This window comes from Lissotriton vulgaris, chromosome 4_1 (assembly GCF_964263255.1).
Source record: "Lissotriton vulgaris chromosome 4_1, aLisVul1.2, whole genome shotgun sequence".
Lineage (NCBI taxonomy): Eukaryota > Metazoa > Chordata > Amphibia > Caudata > Salamandridae > Lissotriton > Lissotriton vulgaris.
Genome location: NC_141691.1, coordinates 2089796577 through 2089816369, shown reverse-complemented (window position 1 = coordinate 2089816369; position 19793 = coordinate 2089796577). Strand labels below are relative to the sequence as shown.

Here is a 19793-nt window from a genome sequence, read left to right as displayed (position 1 = left end):
GGAATTGTATAAGGAAGTGGTCTTGTGAATAATACCCAATCTGTCAAAATAATCCTTGGCATTCTTTTTACGTATGTGTTGTAATAAAGAGGGAGTGGCAGCGCGGCACATCTAGTCTTCCGCTATATGGCGCCCACCTTCGACTGCCTGCCACCTCACCAGGTAACGAATGGGATTCTGCAACATCAGCCGAGCTCCAGAACCAAGCAACACAACACTCGCTCTTAAAACCCCGCCTGAATCTACTATCAACGCTATTAACTCCAGACAACACAGACGAAGGCACAAATCTGCATGGCACAGAGATACAGCTGCCCTGGGCAGATATCCCGACAGGATGCAACAGCAGAACAGGGGATGGGGCGCAACGACCCTGTCAGCCTTTCAGACACACACACACACACCTTTCATTCACAAATTAAGAGGGGGTCTGGACAAAATCAAGAGCAAAGAAGAAAACGGGAGATAAAGATACAACATCTTTTTCATTTCTGGATGATTGAAGGCGGTGTGTAACGAGCAAAAAGGGCTTGTGCAATAGCAGAACACGACTCTTCCAGAAATGTCAACCTTTCTTACGTTACGTTTTAAAAGCTCCTCCAGTTTTGCATTTTCACGCTTGCTCCTGCAAGTCTTGGTACATGATTGGGTTGCAAAACAGTGTTTGGATGCAAAAAAGGCCGCCTCAACAAACAATCAGCTGAGATGTAAAACCGCGGCTCGCGCCCTAGTGGATCACGTTTTAACTTCCCTCGACTCAGCGCCTTAGAAAAGGTCAAAGTCGGTGGGCAGCGCTAGACAAACAGATCAAAGTTGTGGGTACTAAAAATGACAAAATAAGTCACACGCATGCGCTATTCCTAGATTGTGCCTTCTTCGTGCTCGGCGCTTCACAGAGGAGGACAGACCGGAGACGTTGTGCAGTGCATAGGAGACTTCCAAAGGCAGCCAATAGCAGGCCGCATAGCTCAAGACACTGCTGCATCACAGGTTCTCTCTCCAGCAATGTCAAAGTTAGCTTCACCCCTATGTAAACGAGTACCACTGATTGCATGAAAACATATGTCTTGTACATATGGCACATCTCTGCTGCTGGAAGACCACAGATGAGCACCAGTGCTTTAGATGAAAGCCCCTCAACATTAAACTGACATCATGGGCGTAGGAACTGTGGGGGACGTGGGGGACATGTCCCCCCCAGATTTTCGAGTGGGGAGAACACGGGTGACAACGGTGGGGGGGACGAGGGGACAAAAGAATTTCCCCTCTCCCTTCTAGTATGCACAGGGCCAATAGGCGTGAAAGCGCTACCTAATGGGCCTGTACTTGACGTGTGATTCACCTGCCTGCAGTCAAAAGAGGCCACCCGCCCTCTGCCCTTTGTTATGCTGCCGTAAGGCTTGGCCAGTCTGGGAAGGGCAGAGAAGGGAAAAAAACTCTTGTCTCTTTACCGTCATTCCCAGAGAAGGCAAGGCCAGTGTCAGCTTCTCCTGCTCTGCTTCTGGTAGCTTCCCCCCCCCTCTCTTCTTATTCCTCCATCTCTTTCTGTCGCTGTCTTGCTTATCTTTATGTGCGGATTTCAAAAGACAGCTGTTACATACTCTCTCTTGCCTCACATTTTCTTTATTTGTTCCCCCGTGAAAAGGATCCAAAAACGAGCAGAACACTTTAGCTGGAAATGTCCGAATTTTCTAACAGGGTTCTATTCCACAGTACAACCTCGGGACGGAGAGAAAAAAGTATCAAAATAAGGAAAACTAATAAATAACCAAATAAAGCAATACAGAGTGGTCAGCAGACAGGCCAGATTGTTATTTACATCCATGCACCTTAGCGCTCCTTTACAGAGTTTTCCAGTGAAGCGCTACTTTCTTTTTATCTTCTTTCTTTGAACAACATTGTTTTCCCAGGGTGGGGAAGTGCACCATTCATAAAGGGACTGCAATACCTGGTTGAGGGGTGGACTGGAAAACGTTTAATATGAACGTTTTCAACTGTTTTAATTATTGTAGCCTATAACATGTGTACCACAGCTCTGTGTTGAGGGATTTGGTCTTCTTTTTTGAAGCAAACTGCTTATATTCTATAATGATATAAGCAATGGACTTTAAAACGGCCCTTCCTAGTCCTGTAGTCATGTCCAAAACTTTTCAGGCAAAATCACTTACTGATTTCTGAATAATGAGTTTAAAACATTTAAGGTAACCTTGTTCTTCCTGCTTACATTTCACATACTTTGCTCAGCTTTGCATTCAGTGTTTGCTTTTTACAGGGTGTTGTTACTTTTTTTCAGTCAGAATTTTACTCTTGTCCAATGCATAATTTGAATTGAGTCTCAGCACAATTGGGTTGTAGTTGAAGGCAGTGCCAGTTTAACCCAGTGCGGCAGTATGGTGTTCAGTGGGGGACAGGAATTGGCACTCTGGCCAGAGCTGCCAAATTTGGAACTGGAGCACCATTTTCAACCTTCATGACCAGTCCACCAGACCACACTCCTGACAGAGCTCATTCCGATGCTACACCTTAGAAGGCCCGATAGACCTTAGAAGCTCTGGTGTCTTAGCACCGGCAGGTGAACCCTAACGGTGGCAAGTGTGGTTAACCTTGAAGGCCTGTCCACCACAATCCATGCAGTTCATCTCCAGTCTTGCGAGCAGGCATACGAAGAAGCTCACACTAGAGCGACAGTGACTCTGTCACTGAGGTCTCAAGACCCTTGAGGCCAGTCCACCTTGTCATTGGTACCTCCATTGGACTTTTTCAGCACAAGTAGTGCAACTTAGATGGGGTTGGTAATGTTGGATTTGCATGCACATTAAACTCAGGGGGTGATTATAATGGTGGTGGGACAGGCACATCACTGCTTCGTTGACAGTCCCACCACCATTGATGACTGTATTACTGCCCGCCATATTCCAATGGCGGGCGGTTCCCTGGCACTCGGAGAGACCGATCGCCACGCACACTTCTCCCTTCCATAGGGAAGGGAGAAGGCTAGGATCCTTGTGTCTTGCAGAAAGGAGAGAAAAGGGTGTATCTGCTCTTCAGGAAGGATATACAATGCAGAAAGGGCCGGAATAGCCACTCTGGCATTTCCTTTGTGGGCTGCAAGCTAATGATGCTTAATTTAAGTTGGTGTCTGCAGGTGAGGCGAACTGTATTCTTTGTTAGAGACCGGTATATTATTTAAACCATCAGACTGTAAAACTGAACAAGAGAAAGGCATCAAGAGTTGTTGGCAGAAGGAGGAAGGAAAATATGGAAAACAGAGCATACGGAGAAAGCAAAGATGAGAAAGAACCTGGAAGAGTGAGATAATGTGGAGGGAGAGTATGTTGGTGGATAAAGGAGGCAGGAGATGAAATCAGATAGATAGCCTTGGTATTCAACAACCCAGCTCCGACACAGATTCACTCACTACCACCCTTTAATAGTGCTGCCCAAGTCTCCATACCTACTCTCTCAGAAGCATTCAATTAGCTATATAGCGCCACTCATACAAGTGCAGGTTGTCAACACTTTACATCATTCACACTACACAGAGGCAGTCAATCATAGGTGTGTAAATCTGTGTATAGGAAATGTTAAATAACACTACAAGGTGTAGGAGTCACATGTCATCCATACTTGTAGACAGTATTGTTCAAGAGTGCTTGGTCTGGATGTTGGAGAGTGGGTTAATAGTAGGGGCAAATGTATATCTGTCCCCGGCAATAAGGACACTAACTCAATATATAGCTATACCAGTCTTTGAAAATTATTCTCATGCTCAACCCTTGCTAGCTTGGCTGTTAGCAGGTATGTAAAGCATTTAAAAACACCAATTCAGTAAATAATTAAGACACAATACAATAAAAATCAAACACCAATTTATAAAATTAAAAAATATTTTTTTCTTTAAAATGAAAAAAATCCAATGCAGGGAAACAGGAATATGACTTTTAACATTTTTTGCACGATATAGCACATAGAAACGTATATCCCCTTTTGGTACATCTGGTCATGCTGGACCTGCTCAAAGTCAAAGTTTCAGGCCGACCACGATGAAGCCCTGCAGGGGATACTCCTTGCAGTCTTTGACCGAGACACACTCCTTGCAGTAGGTCTCGGTCAAAGTTTTTACCTTCTGACTTAGAAACTTTTCTGGGGCTTTTCTTCACGGGGTCCGTCGAATCTCTCAGCCACGCCTGATTCGGTGAGGGTTCGCCAGCTTGTCTTGCAACGAACTCCCAGTCAAACTTATGGATGTCCAACCTGCGGAGCTTTCCAGCGGTACGAGCTAGGGATGCAGGCTGGCACACAGTTGATGGTGGGTGGCTTGGCTCTCATGGTTGGCCCGGTCACCTTTTCTAAGTTCAGAATTAGAAATGTTTGCAGAGCTTTTTCTTGCAGGGTCCCTCAATGCTTTTCACTAGGCCCGATTCAGTGAGGGTTCGCCAGCTTGGGTTTATGCCTATGCCCGATCAAACTCTGTAAGTCGGACCCCTGGAGCTTTTCAGCCGGAAGAACCTGGGCGGCAGGCCAACTCATGGTTGATGGTTGTCAGCTTGGCTGGCCAGAGTGAGTCGGTCCACTTATAGAGCTTTTTACCAAAGTTGCTCCAAACTTCTCCAAACCTCTGGAACTTCTTCCTGAAGTTTTCCAAAGGGTCTCAAAGTGTCCAAAACTTACTCCACGGGTCTGGAATCTCCAAGATGGTCCTTGAAATGGACTTCAGTTACCACAATCCACTTGGACAAAACCCTTTCAAATTCACTGGTAGTTCTCCAGGCTGGGGATTCTTGGTGGGCCAGGTTAGCTCTGTTAACCTTCAGCTTGCAGGGAGTCCACTCTTTAGTGCTTTAGCTCGGAATGCCAGTGTCAAGGCCCTAAATTTAATTATGTTGGCCACTGGGAGCCAATGAAGTGTTTTTAGATGTGGAGAGACATGCTCGCGAAAAGGCATTCACCTGATCAGTCTCGCAGCCGCATTTTACACCATATGCAGGCTCTTAATCAGGTACTTAGGCTGACCCAGGTAAAGGCTGTTAGCATATTCCAGCCTGGATGTCACTAAGGCATGTACCAAGATTTTTCTGCACTTCTCAGGCAGCAGATGCAGACATTTCTTAAAATTTCTCAGTTTACAGAAGCAGGTAGCTGTCACCTGACGTATCTGAGATGAAAATGAGACACCCAGGTTTTTTATACAATTTGTCGGGGAGGGTGGGGGACCCATTTCTATAGACCATCAGAGATCCGGAGCTGAGGGTGGCTCTTTCCCGAAGAACAGCACCTCTGTCTTTCCGGTGTTAAGCTTGAGTTTGTTGTTGTTCATCCACAACGCAATGTCTTTCAGGCACCCTTTGAAACTCTCAAAGGCGACCTTGGTTCGCTATTTAAAAGTGAAGACCAACTGGGTGTCATCTGCATGGGAGATCTCTCTTACCCCTCCAGTTGGCTATCAGGGTGAACAATGGAGCAAGGTACAGATTAAACAGGAGAGGGCTCATCGCTGACCCCTGGGAGACTCCATACCGCGCTGTTTTGGCTGAGACAGAAATGGTTGGAGCACAACCTTCTGTTTGCAATTATCCAGGTAGGATTTTACCCAGCCAGAATGGTGCCTTCAATGCCCATTTCCTGCAGTCTCTCAGACAGCAAGGTGTGGTTGACGTTGTCAAATGCCACCGAAAGATCCAGGAGCACCAACATTGCAGATGCCCCTGAATCTGACGCCTGTCTAACTAACTCAGCCACCTCCAGGAGGGCTGTCTATGTACTACATCCCAACCTGAAGCCAGATTGGGTATCGTGTAAGATGCTCTCCCTCTTGATAAAGTTGGACATTAGCTGCTGCACCCATTTTTCCAACATCTTTGCAGGTGCTGGCAGCAAAGAGATGTGCCTGCAATTGGTCATATCCCCAGAATACCCATTTGTTTTTTTCCTCAGCTGGAGGAGAGTCGCGTGTTTCCAGATATCTAAAAAGGTGCTGGATGTCAGGGAAGAGTTCCAGATACGCGTCAGAGTGTGTGACAGGGAGTGAGCCAACACATTCCAAAGTGTGGGGGGACATGGATCTTCAGGTGCCCCCAACTTACATCTCAAAATGTCTGCCAGGGCGTCCTGTTGGGAAATAGTGGTAAACTCCATAAGAGATGGCTCGGTAACACATGCTTCCTTATTGTCACATTTCTGCGTCTCTTACGGAACTGAGAGTGATTTGTTCACTTCCTGAATTTTACTGTCGAAGAAGACGGAAATACTTTCGCACAGATAGAGTGAAGGTTGCACAGTTCTCTCTACAGCTCTGGGTTTGAGAAAGGAGTTGGCCACTTTGAACACCTCTTTAGTAGAGTTGTATGCCTTGTAAATGCAGTCAGTCAGGTACTCCTTTCTAGCTAACCTAATCAGGTTGTGGAGTTCTTTCAGAGCATTTCTATAGATGATCTAGGCGGACTCACAGTAGCCTGACCTCCACTGCCGTTCCAGCTTAAAGTGTTACTTGTCTGGGCGGCACAATCAGTGCAGCAGGCCCACTAGTAGCATTTAATTTGCATGCCATGGGCACATGTAGTGCACTCTACTAGGGTCTTATAAATAAATTAAATATGCCAATTGTGCGTAGGGCAATCAAACCATGATTATGGGAGAGAGTTTAGCACTTTAGCTCTGGTTGACAATGATAAGGTACTCAGAGTCCTAGGGCCAACAAAAATAATTCATTAAAATTGGAGGCAAGCAGGCAAATAGTTAGGGGGAAGAGCATCCAGAGGCTGATAGGTCCAACAATTGTGTTCAGGAGTTTTCTCACAGAACAGAAAACAAGCTACTGCCATACTATCACCCTTTTCGTCATGATTGGAAATTGACATTGATCATCCTGCTGGTCATGATAGGAATGTGCTGGATTCTAGGGTACTTAAACGGGACAGTTGTGTTTTGTGCTAGGTGTACTATTTACATTGCAACACCGCTTACTGTTTTTTTTTTATTTTGTGTTACTTGTCCTATTTTGAGTGGTATTTCTCAGCCAATCGCATTGCTATTGTACTATTTTCTCTAATTGGATTGAAATAAAAACATTCAATGTAGCTGTTAATGTATGTTTTCGTTTATTGATTGGGTTAAAAATATGAGAAAGTATTGTTATGTTTGTGTATTCCTGGATCTTGCACATGCTCAGAAATAGCCTGCCTTTGATGAATATGAGAGGAAAAGAAATCCCCTGGTGAAGAACAAGTTTTAAAATAAAGTGGCAAATGTTGTATGCGGCAAGGAATCTCTTTACAGCAAGGACATCTAAATGCACCAGTCTAATATGTTGTGTGATCTGGTCTTATATTCCATAAATTCAGTTGAGAACAGCACAGTTCTTATAATCCTCAGATGTATGACTTCCTTTGCCCTTCTGTTAAAATCAGCACAAAAATCTTCTTTGAAATACCTCAGGGTCTGTAACGCCCCTGAATCAGGTGCATCATCTATAGTCGCGTAAGTTGTCCTCAAGCCTCTTTCTTAAGAACTAAAGCAAATTACACTCTGGGTTTGTTAATAAATAATTCATATGAATAAATCATAAAACCTTTCATGCAATTTGCATAAAGTCTCTTACGTATACTGAAAACTTTTTTTTGTTTATCCAGCATAGCTACTCAACCATCAGTGAATGGCTCTGGACCAATTACTGCCACCATGGCCGCCTTCAAGTCTATTTCCTTTACTGATCCACTCACAGAAGACGACACCCTGACAGTGGGCACGCCGCTTTACATTGGTATTTCAACTACATTCACTGATGGAGACAAATTTACATTAAGGGCAGAGAGGTGTGTTGCTGCCCCTAGCAACAACGCGTCTGATCCCAGCGTTGAACTCATTGCAGGCGGGTGAGTGACCATTTCTCAATACTGTTCTACCTGTCTTCTTCTTCTTCAATAACATATTCACTGTCTGTGCAGTGAATATGGTACAGTATGATTGCAATAACCTGAGTTTCAGCAGTAAATGTTCAGGATTAAATAAAAGAGGAAAAATGTTGAACAAGTAAATAAGGAAAAATAAAACAACAGTAAAATGAAGGCAAGCACAACTAATGCGTGTATGTAAAAAGAACCAAGAGCTATGAGTCTTTTGTTTGAAATGGAAGTAGAAAGCATGAATTTAGGGGGAAGTATGACTGAGTGAGATAATATTGCTGATATACATGATGGCGGATTTCATGAGGGTAAATCATCCATTTGTGTGAGGGCAGGACACAGTCTATACAAATGTAAAGTGTGAATGCCACTCTCTCTCCAAGTCCAGGACGACTATCGGTATGCAGATGTAAACTTGGCACACCCAACCCTTCCTGTGTGAGGGCTGTATGCACAAAGTGTAGCTGTCACTCAGCCCTAGAAGGGGATTGGAGTCAGATTGCGAAAACACTAGAGCAATGAGCACAGAGAAACGCCCACATTCTAAAAGTGTTACAGCAAGCAAATGATGGACGGAATGCTGACAATGCAAACATTCTCCCCCAGTCAAAATATCTGGGTTAAATCCATTGTTCTTTTGCCCACTACGCCACTCCAGTTTGGACCCAGCCATATGCAAGTCAGTCTTTACCCTGTGTCTCATGGGAACAGTCCAGACTGAACTGCCAGGTAGGTCTGCCCTGGACCAGAAACAAGCATCCTGGAACCGGTTTCAGGGTATGTCACCCTTCTTCAGCCAGGCTAGCTTGAATCCAGTGGCACAGTGAGCAAGGGACCCATGTCTGGGCATACCGATCACACTTAGGGCGAAAAGTGGTACAGCAAACAAATGATGGATGGAATGCTGATAATGCAAACATTCTCCCCCAGTAAAAGGATCTGGGTTAAGTAAATTGTTCTTTTGCCCACTACACCACCCCAGTTCGGGTATCTGCAGAGGGGTGAAACCCCAAAACCGGTCCTAGGATGCTTGTCCAGGGAGGACCTAGCCTGGCAGTTCGGGCTGAACTGTTCCCATTGGGCACAGAGTCAAGACTGATTTGCATATGGCTGGTGTTCAAACTGGAATGGCATGGTGAGAAAAAAAACGATGTATTTAGGGCCAGATCTCTGTACTGGGGTGATTTTTCTGCATTCTGTCCATCAATTGTAGTTTTTGCACGTTCTAAAAGTGGAATTTCCAAAATAGTAATGTAAAATCTAACTACACCATTAAGCAGGATTTCTCACTACCATTCGAAACATACCAAACATGACAACACCACTCTTTTCAGATCAGGAATTACCACATAAGAATGTATAAGGAAATCCCAATGCTTGCCTGTGAGAGGAGTAGGACTCACAGTAGTGAGAAACAAAGTAGGCTTTTTGTCACTACTAGGACATGCCACACAATACGGGAACATGTCCTAGCTTTAACTTACACAGCACCCTGTCCAGAGGGGTACCTAGAGCTTAACCTATGGGTGACCCATATGTAATTAAAGGCGAGTTTAAGGCTTAGGAAGTAGTTTTAAATGCCAAGTCAAAGTGGCAGTAAAATGCACACCCCGGCTCTGCAGTGACAGGCCTGAGACAGGTTTGAAAGGCTACTTCTGTGGGTGGCTAAGCAGTGCTGCAGGCCCACTGCTAGCATTTAATTTATAGGCCATGGGTATAGGGGATACCTCTGTACAAGGGACGCGCATGTTAAGTAAATATGCCATACAGGGGTAAACCAATCATACAATGTTTAAAGGAGTGAAAACATGCTTGTTAGCACTGATTAGCAGTGATAAAGTGCCCAGAGTCCTGAAATCAACAACAAGAGGATCAGGAAAATAGGAGGAGAAAGGAAAAAAGGTTAACTCTGCAAAAAGGGTCAGGTCCAACATCCAGTGTCAATATTTTTTCAAACTATGGTTTGGGATACCAAACTACCCCTATAGTTTTTTATTCCCTTCTGCAGCTCAGGAAAGGAGAGAGCCTGGTACTAAACTGCACTCCTCTTGGGTTAATGATAACAGAAAAGTGCATGTACATCAGGAGGACATCATCAAGGCAAGCTGCAATGAGTTAGCCAAAGTGTCAAAAGTGTTGTATTAAAAGATACTGCACAACACTGGGTTATGGACAACATTTTCAAAGGATATTGTGAAGTTCCTGTAAGTCTTGCTGCTATTTTCCCACCAGCATGCTAGAATAGGATAGGATAGGAAAGGATAAAATGTATAAAGCGCACTAAAACCAGAGGGTGTCAAAGTGCTAAACAGGCGGAGGTGAAGGGACGAGCGTAAGACAGCAAACTAAAAGCCATGCTTTCAGCAACTTTATAAAATCTGAAAGAGAGTCTGCAGTGGAAATGGGGGAAGGCAGGGAGTTCCAAAGTTTGGTGGCCACTACTGAGGAGCACCCATCCCACCTGGTCCTGCGGTATCTGGATATATAAATTTTTTCTGGATGGAGGGTGTCGTAAATAAAATTTACCTGGACATTTTTCTATACATTAATATCAATAAGGATAGCTCATAAAATGAGAGGCAGAGTCCGTGGTGTCCGAGTTCAAAAGGGCTTTATTTCAATGGCTCGAGCCAGGGGAGAATCGGGTTCCATCACCACTAAGGTTCAGGAAGGGATATCTAACGTTTTATTAACATTACGCATTATATATAGTAAAACCACATAATTTCAATGAATACAGTAGGCGGAACAGTCCAGGCGGAGCAAGTGAAAAGAGAGAGAGATAAGACCACATGGGCGTGAAAGAAGGCGTGTAAGGAAGCGTACACATGGGTGTGCACTTGATGAGTCATAGGAGTGTCACAGGTAGGTGGATGCATAGAGGAGGTCTGTAGGGTCAGCAGAAACCTTTACCCTGCATGTGCGCGCAACTGATCATGACGTGAAATTGACGTGTAACTGGGGAGAGCTGGGGGTTGACTTTAGCACTAGTAGAGGAGACTGGAGTCTGGGATGTCAGAACGACCTGCACCTTTGGCATATCTGATATCTTGTGTTTGGAGGATGTATTGTCTGAAGTAAAGGTCTCTCGAACAGAGGCCGTTCATCATTAATTACTAGTGTGTGCATATATTTCTTCGTGCATTACGTGGGGGCAAGGGCCTACTATGGCAACGGGTTCAGTAAATCACTCGCATGGAGACAGGAAGGCTAGGCCCTATGCTCTGCAGGCGGGAAAATGTTTACCTATTTCACTAGACTGGAATGTGTTTTTGCGGAGGCTGAACAGATAACTGTAGGCAAAATATCGTCTTGGCAGGCAGGCCAGGCCGGGCACCTCTCAGCTGGAGCAGGGAGTAAGGGAGAGGTCAGGGATGCATACTTAAATTGCAATTTCAGAGACAGAAGAGGCTCGGAGCCTGAATTCAGGGTCTGGCTCGACTGGGCCACAAAAACGTGTGCTTCTCGATGTTTAAACGTGTACCATGTAAATGCATTGGCAACGTAGGCCTCAGTGCAGAATTAACGTTGTATTCATGGAGGGCCTAATAACAGACATGTTAACGGTGGACGCAAATGCATAGGCGTTTTCATTTCGGCCATAGAGGGAAAATGCATGGATGTCATGCACATATACTACACGTTGGGGTACACGTAGGGGACACATAGGCCATATAATATTCCATTTTCCTCATTCCCTCCTTGTCCCCTACGTTCCCTTCAATATACATCTATCTTCATGAGACCATCTATTTGTTCATATAGCATCATTTGCTCGTCCTTTCTCATCCGTGCGCGGGAACGTGAACGTGGACGGGGAATACAAGCAGTGGCACACAAGCCGCAAATCGCTGGGCCACATTGCAGACAGAGACAGCAACTGAATACTATTAGCAGTATAATTCCTAGGAATGACAATACTTTCCATCCCCAGGCTGATATCACACTCCAGAGCCAGCCGGACCAAGTCCAGGTGCCTGGATTCTGGTGAATCTGGTGAGCTATCTTATGGAGTCTTGTTATTGCTGCATACACTTATGGTGCGTTATTAGGAATAAACACACAACAACTGGAGCCGATCACTCTACAAGCTCCGCCCCTATCGGCCAGGATGACGTCAAGAACAAGGCGGTTCTGAAGAACAACAAGTCTCATAGCAGACTGCTCTTCGGTTAAGTTTCCTAAGGCAGAAGTAGTTTCGTTCACTACTGCTTCCAAAGTTCTGGTCAACCTGCGTATTACTTTACTATTTTGAAAGGGACCTATGAACTAAAAAATATCCTTTAATATAGTCCTTGTACTGATCCCACGCTGACTCAGTGTAATCGATAACTGGGGGAAGGTCTCTCCTGTGTCTTACATGTACTAGTTGGGAATCTCGATGATAATGGGATGGAGCTAGGAAAACAGGTGGCAGTAGGAACGCAATATAACACGTTCCACCCCAGTCCAAGGGCAGACGTACATAGGCTGTCTGACCACAAATGAAATAGGAATGGCGGGAAGCCTTGAAAGTAGACTTTCCTTCATCATTAAATTTGACGACAGTATTACAATCACTGTGTCCTAGGTGCACTGAACCATTCTTTCTAACGCATAATTCACCATTTACTGGTAAGACTGTTATAAACGGTGAACCTGTGTTGGTCTCGGACTGGACGTTCAAAATTATTATTATTATTATTATTATTATATGAAATTTGTAGCGCGCTCAGCTTACCCGGGGGCATCCCGGCGCGAGACAGAACCAAGGGGAGAGAGTCAAGTCCAAACACTACTGTGGGAACAAATAGGTCTTTAGGAGTTTCCTAAACAGTAGTATCTTGGGCTCTGAACGAATCTTAAGGGGCAAAGAGTTCCACAGAGTCGCCACTTGCACTGAGAAACGCCTGCCCCCAGAGCGGGCTCTCCTTACTCTCGCTGACTGCAGAAGATGTTTTTGGTCTGAGCGCAAAAGACGTGTGGGTTTGTAAGGACGGGCCATATAAGAAAGGATGGGGGGGCCCTTGCCAAGCAGGATTTTGTGGGCCGTACATAACGCCTTGAACTTCACCCGCTCCTTCACGGGGAGCCAGTGGAGCGTCTTGAGGGCTGGGACGGCAGACTGCCTTCTGGGAACATCCATTAAGACTCTCGCAGCCGCATTTTGCACCTGTTGGAGGGTTTTAAAAGTCGCTTCGGGAGCACCAAGGAACAGCGCATTCCCATAGTCGAGCCTCGATAGGATTAAACCACGCATCAAAAGCTTCCTTGCTGAATCAGGAAGCAGTGGTAGCACCTTGTGGGCTGACCGCAGCAGACCAAAACAAACCCCCACGGTCTTCCTGGCGTGGGTCCTAAAGGACAGATCTTCCTCCAACAACACTCCCAATGACTTGATCTCCTTCTTGGGTGATGGTGGGTCGCCCAGAGACCGGGGCCAACAGCTAGCAATAATGGAAGGACTGGCATTACCCAGGAGCATCAGCTCGGTTTTTCCTCCATTAAGCTTTAAGGCGGAGCGAGACATCCAGCTATAGACATTAGCAAGGCAGTCGTGTAAAACTTCCGGTTGTTCTACCAACTGAGTAAGGCCCACCACCAGCTGAGTATCATCAGCATAGCTGATGATCCTCACCCCTGAAGGGGCAACCACTCTTTCAAGTGGAGTCATGTAAATATTAAATAAGGTAGGGCTCAACGATGAGCCCTGCGGGACTCCACATTGAAGAGGGAATAATGTCGACTGCTCCGCCCCTTCCCAGACTTGGTAGAAGCGGTTGGACAGAAAGGATTCCAACCATTTCAGGGCCATCCCCGAGACACCTACCTCTGACAGACGTTGGAGGAGCACCTGATGACTCACGGTGTCAAAGGCAGCACTCAAGTCCAGGAGGATCACTGCCACTGACCCTCCTGTATCAAGAGTCAAATCATGAGGTTAAGAGAAAAATTCCCTAATTCGTATACTTCATTTTCTAGGTCGGTCCCTTTCCTTTGGGGAAGACCGTCCTCGTCTGGAAAACATGCCTTATTCATAACTGTATTCAGGTCTCCCCATATCCAATCGCCCTGGGAAACTGTGGACTTACTGTCTAGTGATGACATTAAAGCAAACCATGCTCCGCACGAACCATTGTGTGAGAACGGGTAAGGAAAGAGGGGCAGAGCTCCCTTCATTTTCTGGTAGGGTGGGAGTCGGCCACATACCCAGCAATTCGTTACATTGCTGGTCTGATGAGTATGGTGTAACATACGAATAAAAGTGTTGTTGCGCAGTGCTAGTCGATAGGATAGTTCGTGGGGTGGCAGGTCACTGAATGTGTGCTCTACAGTGTCATTAAAAGAAGAATGTATATGTGAACCAAGAGGAGGAAAGAAAACATGTAGCGTCAAGCTTATACATATAATCGATATACTTAAAAAAAACATAATGATCAGAGTAACTATGCATCGACTGCGTAAGGATTTGCAGTATTTGTCTTTCATATTTTTCTGTCTATCTCTCTGACTATTTGGGTCTACTTTCTCATACATATCAGAAACCTGTCTAACCGCTTCACCCGAGGGGGACTTAAACAATTAAACGCTGTCTGACTTACTAGACCGTAACTTCTGTCTATACTCCTGTTGCGAAGCCTTTTCTAGCAAAGGGGGTTTAATGTCAGTGTCGGAACAGTTCTCAGATTCCTTTATCGCGCCAAGTCCATGGAATCTTTTAACGTGGTGGGCATGGATCCAGCCCTTGCGTCCTTCCACTTTAATAGCCGTCCTCGTGGTCAGTAACACAAGCTTCGGCGACTTCCAACGCGGCTCCAGGGGGCTTGACCGGTCAAAATTTCTCACCAGGACTAGGTCTCCAGGGACAATGACGTGGTCCTTAACCTGGGTGTTGTCTGGGAAAGCGGCGGCAACCTGTGAAAGACAAGAGAGTAGTGCAGACATCAAGGAAGCCAGGTAATCTGTCAGCATGTTACTGTCAACATCGGTAATCTTACGCGGCCTAGGCGTACCCCACATATTCGGCGGTCTACCAAAGACCACTTCGTACGGAGATAGTCCGGTTCTGGAATGGGCTACCATACGCATGTAAAAGAGGGCAACCGGCAAGGCTACCATCCAATCTACGCCTTTTTCTGCACAGACCTTCGCTAGCCGTGTTTTCAGAGTCTGATTGTGTCGCTCTACGAGGCCTGCTGCCTCGGGGTGTCGTACGCAATGGAATTTCCACTGGTACCCTAATAGGAGAGATACTTGTTTCATGAGTTCAGAAGAGAATGGCTGTCCATTGTCTGAGTACACGACACGGGGCAAGCCGTATCGTGGGAAAAATTCACGAACCAACTGCTTGGCAGTGGTCACAGCAGTGTAATCTGGGACCGGGTACGCTTCTGTCCATCTAGATAGGGCACATACAACTACAAGGACATACTTGAATCCTCGACATCTGTCCATCTGAATGTAATCCATCTGGAGGACTTCAAAAGGGTGGTCAGGAGGATGAAATCCACCTTGTTCCACGGGAATGCCTTTGCCTGGATTGAACTGACAACAGATCATGCAGGTACGCACTTTCTGTTTCGCTGCTGCACTTAAATGCTTGTTGAACCAGATGTTCTGTAAACTGTCTAACATGGCTTTTTCTCCTAAGTGTGCTGGACTATGTGCTGTATTTATGATGACCTGAACTATGGCATCGGGGAGAAACCATGTGGCTTTGCCTTTTGTCATCCATCCCTGATCTGTCTGGACCCCTCCTTGTTCAGTCCATTTCTTGATTTCGTCTGGAGTGGCATGTGTCTGTATGTCGAGTACATCTTGTGAGGGATCCCTGACTTTCATGCAATTTGTCAGTGATGGTACTTCAGTCTTTGTCGTGTCATCTGGAATGTCCGTATGAGTCTGAGCTGTAAGTTTAGCTGTTCGATCTGCCAGGTCGTTACCTTGGGAAATAGTGTCAGTGATTTTCGTATGTGCTTTGCACTTCATGATTGCTATTGCTGTGGGCAAGTGTATCGCATCTAACAGAGCTTGTATGAGGGGACCGTGCTGTATTTTGGCACCGTGGGAGGTCAGAAAACCTCTTTCTTGCCAGAGGACTCCAAAGTCGTGAACGACTCCGAAGGCATACTGTGAATCTGTGTATATGTTTACTTTCAGGTTCTTGGCTCGTATGCAGGCTCGGGTCAGAGCGATGAGCTCTGCTGCTTGGGCAGATAAGGTGTCAATTCGTCGTGTTTCTATGACTTCAGTATCAGTGGTCACTGCATATGCGGCCACTAACTCTCCTGTGCTTGTTCTCATACATGAACCATCCACATAAAGTGTCAGGTCTGAGTCGGGTAATGCAACGTCTGTCAAGTCTTGTCTGGGCTTCGTCACTTCGTTAATCACTTCCACACAGTCATGGGGTGCAGGGTCTGATGTACTTGAGGGCAAAAGTGTAGCTGGGTTAAGGATGTTACAACGTCTGATCTCTATGTGTGGCTGGAACAATGTCAGTTCATACCCTGTCAGTCTTGCTATAGTCAGGTGCTGTGTCTGTGTCCGATTCAGGAGAACTTCCACTGAGTGTGGAACATGTACTGTCAGGGGATGTCCTAACACTATGGAATCGCTTTGTCTGATTGCTAGAGCTGTTGCTGCAACTGATTTCAGGCACGCAGGCAGAGCCTGGGCCACCGGATCCAATGTACTAGAAAAGTAAGCACAAGGCTTGTGTTTACCTGCCTGATCTTGTGTGAGCACAGATAATGCTGTGCCATCGCGTTCAGTAACAAAAAGTGTAAAAGGTTTGCTGTAACATGGTGTCGCTAGAACAGGTGCTTGACATAGAGATTTCTTCAGTTCATCAAAAGCAAGTGTATGTTCCTGAGTCCAGGGGAGGACAGTCGAAGTCGCTGCCTCCTGTGTTGTCAACTGTATGAGTGGTTTGGCTAGATATGCATACTGGGGGATCCATTGTCTGCAGTAAGAAGTGAGGCCAATAAAGGCCCGTACTTCCTTTTGTGTCTTGGGTTGTGGAAGATGTGCAATTAACTGAATGCTGTCAGGTGTTAGCTGTCTACCCCTCTTGGACAGCAAGTGACCTAGGTATACAACTTGCTGGACACAGAATTGCAGCTTTGAAGGGGACACCTTGTGCCCCTTCTCTGCCAGGAAGTATAAGACTGTCAGTGATGCACGTTCGCAGTCTCGTTCTGTCCGTGCTGTGATCAGAAGATCATCAACGTATTGGAGCAGGGCAGTGTCAGTAGGCATGTGAATACTGTCTAGTTGTCGTTTTAGCGCTTGACTGTAGATACTAGGGCTTTCTGTGAACCCTTGTGGAGCCCTTGCAAATTTGAAGCTTCGGCCATTTAAACAGAATCCGAAAAGGTATTGGCTTTCCGGATGGATCGGGACACTAAAGAAGGTGTTCTTGAGATCAATTACAGTAAAGAACGTCGCTTCAGAATCAATGGCAGTCAATAGGGAAGAAATGTCTGGGACCACTGGGTACTGGGGTATTATGCATTTGTTTAATTCTCGGAGATCAATCACCAATCTGTAAACCGGTGGTGCATTCGGGTCAGTTCGTTTGAGAATCGGAATGATAGGGGAATTGCATACATTGGAGTCAGTTTCTACAACCACTCCTTTTGCAATGAGTTCGTCAACAATTTTCAGTAAGGCTACTACAGCATCAGGTGGTAACTTGTATTGTCGGATTCGTGGCAGTACTACTCCTTGCTTAAGCGTGACACGGTATGGTGTAATGTGCATGCAACCTACATCAGTCGGACCTTGCGCCCATAAATGCTGTGGTACATTCTGAAGTCTGGGATCAAAATCTCTTAACACATAATGTCCTTTAAAATCACGTAAAAACAATCTCACTCCTTCCGGAGAACAACAAATCACTGCTCCTAGTTCTTTCAATGTTTTTATACCAAGCAAGTTTTCTGGACATGATTTCGTAAGCAACAAGTCTGTAGTACGAGACAATGGACCAACTCCTAGGGAAACTGGCTTTGACACTTCGTTAACAATAGGCTTTCCTGAAAATCCCAGGGAAATATTCTGTGAGCCTGAGAGGGGTGCCCCTGGAACCTCGTCATGACTGATGGTAGTTCTGCTCGCCCCTGTATCAATCAGAAATTTTCTGTCTTTTCCCAATACATGACTATGCACATAGGAACCCTCTTGATCTACAGGAACCTCAATAAGGGGCAAGCCAACCTCCCTCTCTAGGCTGTTTCATGAATACTGTTGATAATCAGGGTAGTCAGACTGTGCATACTGGTGCATTTGCTGTGTGACATGCTGGGTGGCAGCAATGGGCTGGGGTACGGCCACTGTCTGTTGTGCGTTCTGTGGAGGTTGCGTGTTTTGCGGGACGTGTTCCTGTCTAGGAGGACGCGGTCTATCTTTCGTCTTGCCTGTAGCTATATTATGTTTCAGGACAGCACATTCATTTATATAGTGACCTGGCTGTTTGCAATAGTTGCAGTTCCCTTTGACAGCTGCCGTCCCCTTTTTCTGACCATCGGCTGGAACTGATTGAGCTACTAGTACTTTCATTTTCGTGTCTTTCATGCGTCTCTTTTCATGTTCTTGTTCTTCTCTAATTCTGTTCTGGTGGTACTGTAACATTTGTAACATTTGGGAAGGACTATTAGCTTGCCAGGTACTTTCAACCTTCAGTACTCTATTTTTGATCTGGGGTAAGGAATTTTCTACTAATTTGGTCACAAAAAGATGTGGGTACGATTCACTACTTGTCTTCAGGCCACTATTAATAAGAAAACATTTTTCGAATCTAGAATAAAAATCACTAGTGTCTTCATCTTGTTTCTGTTTGCAGGCTGAAATGGCATCCCAATCTTCCTTTTTAGAAGTCAATAATCTCGGCAAGACCTGTATCAATAGCTCGGGTAATTTTTTAGCTTTGTCCGAAAGACCAATACCTGGGGCTCTCTTTTTATCTTCGTCTTCTAATTCTGTCCAATTAATCTTTTTCTCTCCCACCTCCCATTCTTTTTCTTTGAGTTTTTCATAAATACCTGCTAGTAACAGTACTTTCAACATTTTAATGATATCGGCGTATGTATACTCGCCCATACGGAGCATGTCTTTTAATTCACGGTGAAACCCTGCTGGGTCTTTGTCATGACAGGGTAGTAATTTTTTCATTTCCAATAATTCCATTTTTGTCAAGGGTGTGTAAACAAATACTCGTTGAAGTGCACCCGCATCAGTTCTAACGGGATGAACCTCTCGTAAGGGATTCTGTCTGTCTATGTAAAAGGTCTTTCTTTCTCGGTGTGGAGCGGGAACAAAATGCGGGGTCAGGAAAGTCATGTACTTATGTCGTTGTTCTAGTATGACTTTAAATAATTCGGTACCTAGGCCTCTCCATCTTGCTAGGAGTAAATCGTCCAATAATTTATACAAGGGCCCTTGATCAGAATGCTGACTTTCGTACAGTGTAATGAGGTGTTGAACCATGTACATACCAGCTAAACGCTGTTCTTCCGGAGGAAGACTCAAAAATGTTTGCGCTACTATATCATCTTTATATATGTTAGAATTACAAGCCCATTGAACTGCTGATCGGGCTAGTTCTTGTTCATGCAAAGTACTAAGTTCGCTACTCCCTACTCGTTCTTTCAGCGCGTGGTCGGTGACTTGGAATATGTGCTCGAGAGAATATTGTTCTGGTATTGGAGAGAGAGAACGCTTATTGTAATCTAGACGTATGGGTCTGTCAAACGGTCTTGCCCTACCTACATAATGTATTTTACTTGGGTTCTCAGCTACTAAATCATCGTCCTCTGAGACTTCATCGTCTTCTTTCTCAGCTTCTTTCTCGGCTTGTTCTTTCTCGTGTATATCAAGAATTTCTTTACGAATTTTCCTGTACATGCTTTC

The 19793-nt window shown here is 45.3% G+C and overlaps 1 protein-coding gene across 1 annotated transcript in view; it reads left to right on the top strand.

The window, feature by feature from the left end:
* The window catches only part of LOC147725098 (uromodulin-like), a 227911-nt gene that overhangs the window by 178044 nt on the left and 30074 nt on the right, over positions 1-19793 (top strand). Inside the window, exon 7 of the mRNA XM_086918170.1 lies at positions 7629-7871. Coding sequence (XP_086774296.1) covers positions 7629-7871 — 243 coding nt within the window. The remainder of the gene's footprint in view (positions 1-7628; positions 7872-19793) is intronic.